The following is a 13,628-nucleotide window of genomic DNA, read 5'->3' as shown; positions in this document are numbered from 1 at the left end:
GGAAAACGTCTCAGAGTTTGCTGGGTTCCCACAGCCCGCGGCCCCGTGGCTACCCTCGCGGTGAGCCCAGGTATGCGTGGTATGTCACCTGCGCGCTGGGGGAGCTGTCAGAGACCCGGCTGGAGGCAGAAAAGCTTCATTTAGGCCGAGCGCTGCTCCAAAGAAGACTCTAAATCTTTTTACGTGACTGGCTCCGGCTCAAACCGTCCAATCGGCCTCGGCCTCAGATCCGCACTCTACACTGGTTACTCAAGAATTAAGCTGACACACTAAGTGAGCACTAAGTGAGCACTCGTCCCCCCTAAGCTTGGCATCCTGTAATACACATGGCGTGAGAACGAGGCCCACGCCGGGGACGGCATTGTCGGTGGATTTCTACTGTATAATTACACTCAATTAGTTTGAGCTGCTCAGTAATAATATCAAACCTCTCCATTTGTCTGCCTGACGATGTGGGAGCCAATCAGATTAGACTGAGCATTTCTTCCCATACAGCTTAAGGACCTGCTCCCCTGCTTAGTTTTATGTCTCCACTCTGCATTGTAACGACCGAGTAGGAAGAAAACCAGCCTAGCATGTACCAAACTAATTTGTCTCATTTTTGGGGGCTTGTTTCAGGACAATTTCATTGACTCGTAGCTCGACGTAACAGCATGGCGGCAAATCGCCACGTTAGACTTTATGCGAGGAGGCGGCTTGACAAAAGCCCGGGGGGATTTAGCTAAACCCAAATACTTTGGAGATAAACAGGAAAGCACAACCACATGCTGTTTATTCAATACAACTCCCAACTATGCAGCAAGCGTTTAATCAGTAATGTGGAGCACTTGATTATTAACCCTCCCCTGCAGAGTGTTTTCAATTTGGCCTTTTGTTATCAATTATCTCAGAGCATGATTGCACCGCCGCGCACGTTATAATAAATGCTGGCGCGGAGAAAGGATGTGAAAGGGAAAACAGCGACGTGCTCTCGCTGATTTGGGCATCGTTGGCTTGATGAGCACGACGTCGCGGATCGGGGAAACGCATTAGACGCCACATCTCAGATGAGGCTCTTTGGTTTGATGGAAACGAGACAGACGTTTGGCAAATGCTGCAGACATGGATCTGGAGAGCGTTTTGGTGACGTGGAAGGTCTAGGAAATGACACCCGTCATGTCCCTTATAATCACCAAACCTGAACGTTGAAGCCAAGGCGATTAGATACCACTTCACGGGTGCTGTTTTTCCAATTTGGACAGACCTTTCATCTCATATTGGACGCTTGGAGACCTGTGTTCTTTAACTTTCCGAAAACCACAATCTGACAGGCCAGGTGCGCCTAGGTGTGAAAATGGGCAGCGCTTCAAATGATCTGTTCTCCACATTCATACACAAACCGCCATGACTGAAACCCAAAGATTTGCACCTATCATTCAATGTCTACGAAGTATGAATGTGCAGAATCTGTCAGCAATGGAAACAGATTTTGGAACCTTTCCGGTTTCCATTTGTAGTCCTAGAAGTATTGATGGGCCATGTCCGAGAAGGTTTTCAGGAGTCCCGGCTACTTTCTGCCATATTTTGCCAATGCACCCACCCCTTAAACCAATGAGGACCCTACAGTGCATTGACAATACTCCATAACCGACCAAGTGCCCCCCTTCTATGACTAATTCAACTAGTTTGGACTGTCACTGTTCTCTAGGGTTGGTTTGGACGCTTGTTAAGAGAAGTAGTACACACTTTATTGCCAGAATCTAGGATGTCCACTGGCCGTAACACTGGCCTACCCTCTTGGTAACAGTTGCAGACGTTGGTCTTGGAACGTTGGCCGTTGCCGTCAATACTCATCGGTTGGTTTCCAAGAGGTTCCCGGATTACCTCCTGGCAAAACTCCTCCACATACCGGGATTTTTTCACATTATATAGTATTTAAAAGGTTTGTCATTGGATGAGAAATGTGTCTGGTACGTAAATATGTTTGCATCTTACGCCTTTTTATGGAACAACCATTATTTGACTGGTGATGATTAAAGTTAGGTAACTGTTCATGATTTACTCTCACCACAGATGAACCCTTAGTAGACTAACCCTTGTAACTCACATCTTACTCTCTATATTTTGTGAATTCTTATCTCTGAAATTATGCTGTGTTACACGTCGGCCCGTGATAGCCTCTGCTGTGCAGGATAGACCCCTGGCAGAGCTTCTGCTGTGACCTACTTAAAGCCGGGCCGGCAGCAGCGAGCATCATCAGCTCACAGACCGTCCGCGGCCATCGGGCTCACCGCGCACATCCCCGCATGACGAAGAGTCTCATCCGCGGGGCGGGCGTCAAATGATAAAAATAAATAGAGGCGCGGAATCAGCCCAGCAACACGGCCGTTATGTAATGCAAATGGTGCCCCAGTTACTCGCATGCGCCGCTGCATCTGCCGCTACTCTGGGTCATCGCTCAGCTACATAACCTGATCCAGATTAAACAGTCCGGCCCCTGACTGTTTCCCATTGAAGAGAAGGAGCACCGCAATGAAATGCATCAATAAAATACTGATAACGCCAAGCTGAGAGTCCACTCCCTTTGCACACAAATGCGCAACGACACGCACGCTTTCGTTACATCAAACGCTCATTCAAAGTGGGCGCTATGGAGCAAGCACGCCGGGAACGTTCCCTGAAACCTAGCCTGCATACATTGTGGAAACATATGCCGTCCCAATGCATTATACATGTGGGAGGGTGGTGGTCCAGAGTGATATTCAAGCCATGCGTTCACCAAATTACTCATCGACGATTGATAGAAGCTTTGTATGAAGCTAGGCCGTGTAATCCATCTAAAGAGGAGCGGACATTAATATTTTACCTGCTCTTCAGCTGACATATGGTGTTTTTTACAAAGCTCTGTGTGCTAGTGTGAGCTGAAGATCTGTCACGGACGTCCCAAGTGGAACATAACTCTCGTTCATCATCCTAACAGGCTGCGAAACACATGGAACATCTACAATATGTGAAAGATACAAAATCATCTTCCACGAAAAGGGGGTGACAACCTCGTTACTGAGAGGATGCCGTCCTGTCAAATCACTCAGCGCCGTCCGTCCAGTTCAGGGAACTGGTCCGCGGGTGACACAGAAGGAAAACCAGGCCATGGAAGCGCATGCCTGTCGTCTGACGGAATATCAGAAACCGCCTCTTGTGTTTTCGCAGATGCCTGAAAAAATAAATGTATCAGAGGCTCATATCCTCCCAGGAAAAGGAGTGTTTACAGGACTTAGTAGCTTTATCTGTGCCAGGTCCACCCGGGCCACTGGGGCCAGAGACATCATGTCCCCCATCAGCAGTGGAAGGACAGTTTATAACTGATTAAACTCCTCAAACTGAGTGACTCGTACAGAGACAAAGGCTCATTTACAGAAAGTCCTTCAGATTCTGTTGCGCCAACTTCCACTTTTCAAATCTGCACGACGCCACCAGATCCACGCTGGACCTTTCCCAAAGCGCTCCAGGCTCCTCCGCGGCCCGCTATTAAAACAAGCCGTGCGCTCCTGCTGCTCCGAGTTACAATAAATCACAACAGAGGAGCAAAGAGTTGGGGAGAGAAAGGAGGAAAGAGATAAAGAAAGAAAGCGAGAGGGGATGAACGCGAAGGCAAAAGAGAGGGAGGGGGGGAAACGGTGCACGGGATAGATGGAAAATGCATGCATGGATAGATGTGAGCATGTTGAATCATAAACCCGAATCACAAACATGACCCAGTTTCTCTCTCAGTGTAAATCAGGTCGCTATGTTTCCAATTAAAACAATTAAACCTAGAAAATATCTCCTATCATTCATCCGCTAAGCATTGGTGATAATGATTAAAGCTTCGATGCATCAGTCCTCCAGTAAGAGACATCTCAAATCACATGATCAAGTAATCGTCCTCTGTGTCTCGGTTACACATTCAAAACCACAGTGAATGAATTATAAATCAGGAAGTGTCTCCAAGACGACTTAAATCTGTCGCCACGGCCCTGCTTCCAGATTCACTCTCATGTGGATTGAAGGATCCAAATGATTGACGAGATTTCTTTCTCAATTAATTTTTGATGCAGCGAGGATGTAGAAGTATGAAAAGCATTTGTGAGCTCGTTTAGTTCGGTGCGTGTGTGTGTGTTAGGACGAAATCCGGATGTGAATGTGGACATCTGGACGAGAGGAGGCGGTGCGAGGTGTCGCTAGGGGGCAAAGCGGCGAATGTTATGCAACGTCACGTCAGATGCATTTACGGTCGCAATTAAACGGATGGATAAAAAAGATCCAGAAACAGACCGTGACGAACCAAGCTGCTAGTATTTGCGGTGTGTCCCGCAGCATTGGCACTGTTCGGACCCACCACCCCCCCCCCCCCCCCCCCCCCTCACCCCTCGCCTGCCGGCCGGCTGCTTTTCAGCCAATTGAGCGGCACAGAACAGAACGGTGTACGACAAAAGACGCAGGAGTGACGCGATCAAACAACTCTTTGTGATGTGTTCAAGTGCAACTTTTTGGTCCAGACTCAGGCAGCGTTGCAGCGCCATTCCCCCGCTTGTTCTGTGCATAATAAGTTGTTATTTGAAAGTCAGCAGAGGGTGAAGACAGGTCGTCGGAAAGCCTAAAATTTAGGTCAAGTCAATAAAGCAGTTAAAGACTCATATATGCAACAAAGCACACTACTAAAAAAAAATGGATTTCACTAAGCAAATAGGTACGAGCCTCCTATTGGATAATTACTGCATGGGTGATTATCTTTCAGCTGGCAACAAGTTATTTAACCCCAACTGGTGCAATGCGTAGCTTCTCATTTCTTAAACAACCATGTCCAAAGACACATCCTGTGGTCATGGAAAAGATGTTAGTCTGTTTGAGAAGGGTCAAATCATTGGCATGCATCAAGCAGAGAAAACATCGAAGGAGATTGTAGAAACTACTAAAACTGGGTTAAGAACTGTCCAACGCATTATTAAAAACTGGAAGGATAGTGGGGAACCATCAAAGTGATGCCTAGTGTCTACTGTACAAGCCTGTGGGGGCAGTGCTATGATCTGGGGTTGCTGCAGTTGCTCAGGTCTAGGTTCAGCAACATTATGTTGCCCAAAGAATGAGGTCAGCTGACTACCTGAATATACTGAATGACCAGGTTATTCCATCAATGGATCATATTCCAAGATGACAATGCCAGGATTCATGGGGCTCAGATTGTGAAAGAGTGGTTCAGGGAGCATGAGAGATAATTTTCACACATGGATTGGCCACCACACAGTCCAGACCTTAACCCCACTGAGAATCTTTGGGATGTGCTGGAGAAGGCTTTCATCAGTGGTCAGACTCTCCCATCATCAATACAAGATCTTGGTGAGAAATGAATGCAACACTGGATGCAAGCTTATGGAAAAACAGCCTGCGGCCTTAAGCATTTGCCATTTAAACTCCAACAAATGTGTCATCATTCCCTATATCAAAATGCTATTTTAAGGCTCTTGATTTATTTTTTCCTGTGCAGTGACCGTACTGTATGAACTTGTTAAGGGTGGGCTGGGTTGGTGTGGGGGTCTGAGCTTCTTTTCTCCCGTGCAGACACAACACAGCAGCCGGCTAAAAGGCTGCACTTGACATTCCAAAGAGGCACTTGTGAGCAGATTCACCTTCAGTTAACCCTGAACCCAAAACAAGTTTCCACTCCTGCCATTCGCGAGAACGGACCCGGCATCGGAGATAAGGCCCGTCAATCACCGGCGGACGCGGTGTGTTTCTCAAACACACTCGCGGAGGGCTGTCCTTTCTCCCCCATTGCCCGACACGTGCTTGCGTTTGTGTGCACTTTCATTTTTAGAGTCGTTTGATTCTCAGGGTTTTTTCTCTGTGACTGACAGAAAACGCGAAGCAATCCGTCTGTGTCCAGAAAAGACTTTACGTCGCCTTCTGTAAACACTCGGCGGTAAGTGGATCTTTCCTGAGAAAGAGTGAACGCAGGAAACATTTTTCATTCCCGGCAGAACGGATAAACAAAAACAAAGTGGGCATTTGAGCAGCGTTAGGAGAAAGGGGAGACGAAAGAACCTCAACAAAAAATTGCTTTGTGGGAAGTGGAGTCCAAACAAACCACGGCAATGACAGCAAGGCCTCATAAATACATTGGGAAAATCACAAATCCTATCAATTAGAAAGGTGGTAGCCGGTGGAAACGTCTGCTTTAAAAGCAGTGAGACAAAATAAGCTTTAAAAAGTGTTTTCAAGCCCAAAGAAAAGCAAAGCAAAGCGACCGGTCCGACAGGCTGACAGCGTTGGTTGGGGGTTGACTTACCGGTAGGCCGCTCTGGACAGACAGCCTCTTTAACTGCTCTCTCCTATCCAGGTGTCTGTTCATGGTCCTTTTGCCCTGCAGGGATCTGCACACCTGGGAAGCCCTGGAGGGAGGGGAAGTGGGAGGAGAGCTGGGCAGAGGGAGAGGGAGAAAGTCAACAAGGTATATCTCATGTCCGGTTGGTCACATTTCCGCTGTTGAAGGGTCAGAGTCCGAGTTAAGAGGAGGAGGCGTTCTCAGGTATATAGCTGCAGAACTCTCTACTTTCTTTAGTCCTTTCAGCTGCTGGAGGACCTACTCTCTAAATTCTAGGAGCTAGATCTTCCCGCTTGCTGCTTGCTGCTTGCTGCTTGGCATCACCCAAGCATCCCACCCTCTAACCCGACTCCAAACCCCGCGCTTCAGCCCTTTGTTTTTCTAGGCCTCTCCAAACAGCCCTGGGAACCAGTCCGACCTGGCCTGACTGACTGAGGCCACGGCAGAAGATAAACACTTCACTTCACGCATACTACTCCTTCACAAAGAACCAGGGGTTTTAGACTCACTGTGTCGGTGCGCAGAGTAAGCACAACACTTCCTCATCAGCGAGGATGGGGTTAAAGGTCGGCCGCTGGACGCCCCCGGGGTCAAAGACCCCGTCAGTGCTGCGCAACTTGTGTTGCCACGTGCGTGGAGAAATCTCACGTTGCTCACACTTGACCAGAACAGAAAGATAAGGTTTAAAAATGGCGCAAGATGGTGTCGTCTCTTATTGTTTGGTTTATACTTCAAGATGATCACTGCAGAAAGAAACACACATTCACACAGGTGTCCACTTTAATAAATCGGGGTATTTTTGTCTATGTTACGCATTTTTACGCATTTTTTAGCTTTAGCGAAGGCCTGAAAACGCCAAACCTGCAACAACGGCTGTGTCTGGACATTGCACTTGAACACACCATACAGACTACAGGCAACGGCAACAGGTAGCACCTTTTCAGATGCAGTAGACTGTTTTCACAGACGAAAAAAGAGAAAGCTAAAGGCCTAGCATTGGCTAGGAAGCTAGGCAGCGCTACGGGCCGTCACACGGAGCTAGCCTCTTGCCTGGTTCTTGTGTAAATTTGTGTATTTGAGTATTCAGATGAGCCGAGGACGAAAAATGAGACGAAGAGTCTCGTGCACGCCTGCTTGCCTTTGCTGTTTGCTTACTTCGGACACTTACATTTTTCTTCTCGTGCACTTTGTCATCCCATCAAAGAAAGCTCTCTGAGTTTTAGAAGCAGACACTCGGTGACAGCCCAACACCGGCAATATAGAAGAAAACAACTGGTGCAATAGCAACAGGCCCTTCTACTGTAACGACTACTAAACTCAGAATGAGGCTGTTTTTATCAGCTCAGTTAAATTTTCTTGCCTCACACAGCTACTTATGCAACACAGCTTCCCAAACAGCCCCCCCGCCTTGTTGCACGCGCTGTAGGCTGTATCTGTTTCACCATGTCAGAAGCGTCAGCTGCATGAATGCACTCGTCAAACATTCCCCACGCATCAACATGGCGTGTTCCATCCACCGCCAATCTGGCCGAGTCCAAACTTATTGACACGCGGCCGCAAAACGTCAAACTCCGCCACCGAGCTCAATGATGTATCCCTAAACCCCTCTCCTTCGGCCCCCTCGTTTCTGGACGGCCCCCGGCGATGTAGGAAGTTTCCTAATCAGCAAACAGGATGTGAAACGCACTGTCTTTAATGACACAGAAACGTCAGACTCCTGCCTGTCTCGCTCGCTCGGCCTTTGTAGCGGCTAATTGTGCAGTAAGTGTGTTGCAACAGATGAAACGAGAGTCTATGTTTAGATTGCGTTTCAGTTTGATCCCTTTCCGCTGGAGATTAGGAGAGGAAGTAAAGCCCAACAGCTTCCCTTGGATTCAGAGATAGAGTGAGGGGGGTTGGAGGAAATTGATAGTAGATGATTAAAATGGATTATAGCACCGTGTCTGATTGCACAGACCCAACACAGAAAACACTTTTTCCTTTCGGGCCTTCGGGCACAGAAAGTGTGATGTTTGAGTTCGATCGGAAGTGATTCAGATTACGCAAACACCTTAAAAGACAGATATCAGGAGCGTTCAGATAAAGCCGGCGAAGGCGATAAAACACGACGACACACCTACCTTTGACATTTAAACAAACCCGGCCTTGTGTTGTTGCTGTCAGCTCCGCGTTAGAGCCAGCACGCTGCCCCGAGTTTACATTTCAGAACCATTACAGTAGAACACATGCCAGAGTTGTCAGGAGTGATTTCATATCCAGCGTCTGCCGAGCGCCAAAAGCAGGGGAATGCTTTTAGAATAATTAGGAAATGTGGATTTTTTTCGCAAATCTGTTCTGCTGTGCAGCTTTTAACGCCCGGGCCAGTCAGAAGCAGAGGCGACGTGTACGTCATCCGTCAGCTCATACCGCTCAGACGTTTATGACCCATTAAACTGTTTAATATTATGGGTGCAAAAAAAATAAATAAAAATGTAGATTAAAAGGGGAACTACAGTTTTTTTACAACCTGGACCTTATTTCTGGCATAAAATACGATCATTTACTCACCCATATAACTTTTGTGTCATTTGTAGTCATTCATGAGATATTTAGATCAGCGTATATACATATAGTGGGAGTGAATGGGGCACCGAAAGGCAGCCTCTAAATAACGCATTATCTGCCCCAAAACTCATTAATTTCAATAATATGTTGTTATCGTACGCTAGTGCTATTCCCTGTTGAGTCCGGAGTTACCTGTTATCATCATCCGGGGTCTGTAGATTGACCTACAGACCCCGGATGATGTCTTCTGACCTGGATGATGTCATCTCTGAGCGCCGCGCGCACCAGTGGCGGTCAGCTTGTTTACCTGGAATTTGCTACTGCTAATTTTTTGCCACATGGCTGAATATTTTTCCGATTCTGAGGTTGTGGACGAACCATAGCAGTAGCGTTTCGGTGCCCCACTCACTCCCACTACATGGATATACGCTAAATATCTAAATATCTCCCGAACGACTACAAATTACACAAAAGTTATATGGGTGAGTAAACGATTTTATGCCAGAAATAAGGTCCAGGGTGTAAAGAAAAACAAAAAGTTCCCCTTTAACTGTTTATTTAACTCAATTACACTGCCGTGAAGCATCAAGATGATGCTGTCCACACTGAATCTCAAGTAATTGCCCATATTCCTGCACTGGCAATCAATATATCGTCTATTAAGCATTCACAGAGCTGTTGGTGTTCAAAGAAAGTTATAGCTGCGGTCGCCGTTCATAAAAAGCAGCACCGTGGCCGATTTTTCCTCCAACCATGACGACGACATACTTGTTGACTGTCCGCAGACTGTTCCCGTTTCTTGGTCACTTGGTTTTAGAGGAAATGAAACACTTAGGGGTTGCTGGCCGCGACACCACCACACGCCAGATTAACAAATACTGGTTAGGTGATTAACAAGTAGAGATCCAAAAATAAAAAATAAAAATCAAGGTAATAGCATTTCCATTATATGTTAAGCTATAATATAATACGAGTGTTAATCTTGATCCAAGGGCCTGTCTGCGACTGAAACCCCAGGACTGTCCCACCCTCCCTCCCTCCTGATTTCTTGTGATTTACACCAAAAGCAATTACTGATATGTTAAAGCGGTGGCAGCGTTGACCTACGCGGAGTGACACGCGTCGACGCCTATAGTCCACGCGGCCCCCAGCCGGCCCGTCCAGCCAGTCGGCAAGCCAGCCAGTGGGGTGGAAAGGATATAATCAAAAGAGGCCAGGAGGACGCTGACATCTGGGAGTCTTTGTGCTGTAAGCCTAATTAGATGCCAGGGTGAAGGGAGGAGGCGAGGTGGGGGGGCGGCGGGGGGCTTTCTTTTTTAACATCTGCTCCAGGAACAAGGGAGGACCCAGCTGAGGTCGCAGAGCCCCAGACAGCTCCGGACTATAATGTGAGGGGATAACAGCTTAATGATAACACTTAAAGCCATTGAGAGATCGCTGCACCGAAAACAGACCGTGAGCCTCGCGGATAAACGGCGATAATAAGCACAGATTGTCCATGAATATGGATTGTCATGGCTCCGATTTGATGCTGTTCCCTTTGTAAGGTGAATTAGGCAGCTGTGCATTTAGGGCAAATCAACATCACAGGCCTTTTACTGGCACTCTTATCTGAACTTTTTTTTTTTTTTTTACGTAGGTGGAATAATAAAGCAGCCATGGTCTACTGAGGAAACACTGTTGCTCCACCCTCTGGCTTTTGACTTCAGAGTGTGACAGAGATCACACGGCCGCCACAAGTGACAATACGGGCCTTTGTACCCGGTACAGTCAGGCTTTCTTCCATGCATACTCTCCGCTCCACGCCGGGAGTCGCCACCAGTATGAAATCCGCGCAGCGGTTTGTTCAAGGGCCGAGATGTCGAGGCGGAGGCTTGAACTTTGGCACTTTTTCTCACGCAACGAAAACGCATTTAATGGCAGCCATAGAAATCACAATAAAAGGAGTTCCTCCGGTTTGTGCACTCGTGAGTCAGCTCGGTCACGGGCTTTTGCGCTCATTGATGAATAATGGAGCGGAGAAAGTTTAAGCAAATATTTAAATCTGGAGGAGAGGAATGAAGCGGGGCGAGCCAAAGAGCGGCGGATTCCAAACGTGCATCTCGCATGAGTTTTCAATTAAGAGCTCGCATCTGTTGAGAGAAAACACTGAAGTCTCTGTGATCAATACAACAACAACAACAACGAAATGCCAGGAAGTGCCAGGGCCTGAAAATGGATAGTAGTTGGGATTGGACATTGATTGGTGCTCCCACTTTGCCCCAGGAACCGATTCATTTTGCCTCCCCGCCCTGGGCCTGGCTTGAATGATGTGGGGGTGAGAGTGAAACGGGGTCAGCGCAGAGGCATCCCCCACGGTACACAACCCACTTCCCTGCGTATTTGTCTCCCGAATGATGTCCGCAGAGAAGAATGAACAAGATTACACGTTTGAGTCTCGCTTTTAATTCGCCCGCTACACGAGGGCATGTGGGAGGGGAGGTTGAGGGAGGGAGGGAGGGAGGGAGGGGGGAGGAGGTCGCTATTACTTTCCATTCATTGAGGAGAAAATTGAAGCGTGCATGTGTCTGATGTGGGGTTTAATGTGTGCAGAGAGGGCTCCATCTGTATTCTGGCAGCACAGATGGCCTACGCTGGTCGGATGTTTTGAGTCCCTCTGCTGGCCAGTTTATCTAATCCTGCTTCTGCATGGGTCCAGGGACAGTCTGCACCGCCAACTGTAGTCCGGGCCGGGTTAGGGTTAGGGGTTAGGGTTATGTTGGAATGTTAATGTTGGGATTACTGCATCTGATTTACACTGCTCTGTTCTCCAAACCAATCAGGAGGCTCGTGCTTACAGCCACAGTATATCAAGTGTTTAAGCCATCACAACAACTTAGCTGTAGTCAAGTATTTATCACATGGCGGTGAAAATCTGAGGCTTAATGCCAGGTCAATTTAACAGGCTCTTTATAATTAATATCGACACTCTAAGTAAGGGAGGATTGATGTGAACATTATGCTTGCTTGTGTGACTAATTACGCTCTCAAAGGAGAAGTCTTTTTATATTTATATATATAAATATTAGTCACGTTAATCAAGGCCGGTCGGAACATGTGCACATTTTTATCGCCGCAGATATCACGCCTCTCGAGCGCGTGCGTCCCTCCGGCATTTAAACCAGATTAAGTGCAGACTTGTGAGCTAGGTTTAAATCCTCTTTCCAGAAATATTTGTAACACATGGCTATCTGCTTACGTCTGCAGCTTCGTGGACGACATGTATATACGTCGCCTGATGAGAAGAATTAGTGCAAACAGGATTAGGGCTTTCTTTCGTGTTGCTTTAAACCAGTCCAACACCCAAATATGTTTGATTTAACTTGATACAAAACAAAGCTGTAGCCAATAAACAGTTGCGTTTGTGTCACAAAAAGACAGTTTCCGCCACATGCTCTAAAGCAAACGCAACGTGACCAATGGCGTAAAGGCGGCCGTGTATATTTAGTCAGTATGGAGCCTGTCAGAAAGTTTTTTTTCCCTCGCAGTCACAAGCCTGTGAGACACCGCCGAAGGCATTTGTAAATCATTTGGCGGGTGTCTGCAAAGAACAGACGGATATTTGACACCAGGATCTGCATTTTTAATGCTTACATGCATATCGGGGTGTCCCAGTTCTGTCTGTGATCTCAAAATCGCGGTTTTACTTATTTGATAAAGTCAGTTTATGGAATTTGCATAAAGACTTCCGACTTTTAGGAGCGTACTATTAATATTTGACTTCGCCTATTTGTTATTTAAAGCTTGTCAAACATGAATGATGCTGAGAATACAGAGAATACCGGTTTCTCTGATTTTACCCTATTCAAACGCCCACTTCCAAACCAAAATCGTGTCAAGGAAATGTCTTTCTCTCTTTCTCAGACGCTTTAAATGATAAAGATTCTGCCCGAGCTTGTAAATCTTGTTTAGTCAGCAGTACTTAGCTGGGAATTTAATGTAGGGGTTTTAAAATAGGAGGAGGGGGCGGCTGGAAAAAAAAAGAAAAACAATGAACACAATGTCGTCATCCTGTTCAGGAGGGGAGTCCCTGCAATTCCCAGTGCTTATCCCACCAGATGTGTGGGATGCGTTAATATACATCCTGGGAAAAAAGAATTAAGTGAGCTTCCTGTTGTGGGACCCTCAAACTGCAGCGTGACTCTCAGCTGAACTCTCTCATGATCATCAGGTAGAAATAAAAGCCAGAAAAACATACTCTGGAACGAAAGGCCCGGGGGTGATGCAGCAAGCCAAGAGAGGACAGAGGAATTCTTTTTTTTTTTTCCCGGCCGTTATCAAAATACACAACTGTGCCTCTCAGTTTGGTATGTGAGCATCATGCCATGGGTAGCTCGAACACATGCATTTCATCAGCGGGGCTGCTGACAGCTTGAGGAACAACAGTGCGTCTGTGCGTGTTTATCCGCGCGAATGTTTTCCGTCGTGCTTTTCGCTCGCAGAAAAGAGTCGGAGGCCAAAGCACAAACACATCGTGTTCTGCCGTTAAGTCAACAATCCAGGGTGTTTATCCACGAGTAGCTGGAGTTGCATTGTCACTGTGTTATTGCAGAGGGAAGCACAGCGTTTGTCTCACCGAGCTAATTAGCCAAATAACGAGCTAACGGCTACGTATTTTTGGTGGGAAATGTTTATTGGGGTTAAAAATAATTAAGATATTTACATTTTTGATGTTTGTACCATTTTTTTATTATTATTATTATTA

General features: G+C 46.8%; 1 protein-coding gene across 3 annotated transcripts in view; it reads right to left on the bottom strand.

The window, feature by feature from the left end:
• The window catches only part of LOC311509351 (nck-associated protein 5-like), a 107,661-nt gene that overhangs the window by 93,178 nt on the left and 855 nt on the right, over positions 1–13,628 (bottom strand). For all 3 annotated transcript variants that reach the window (XM_084574506.1, XM_084574507.1, XM_084574508.1), the window contains exon 2: positions 6,305–6,434. In XM_084574506.1, the coding sequence (XP_084430632.1) occupies positions 6,305–6,434 (130 nt within the window). The remainder of the gene's footprint in view (positions 1–6,304; positions 6,435–13,628) is intronic.

The sequence above is a fragment of the Chelon labrosus genome, assembly GCF_963514085.1.
Source record: "Chelon labrosus genome assembly, chromosome: 24".
NCBI lineage: Eukaryota > Metazoa > Chordata > Actinopteri > Mugiliformes > Mugilidae > Chelon > Chelon labrosus.
The sequence above is the reverse complement of the archived record's forward strand: the minus strand, read 5'-3'. Positions and strand labels throughout refer to the sequence as shown.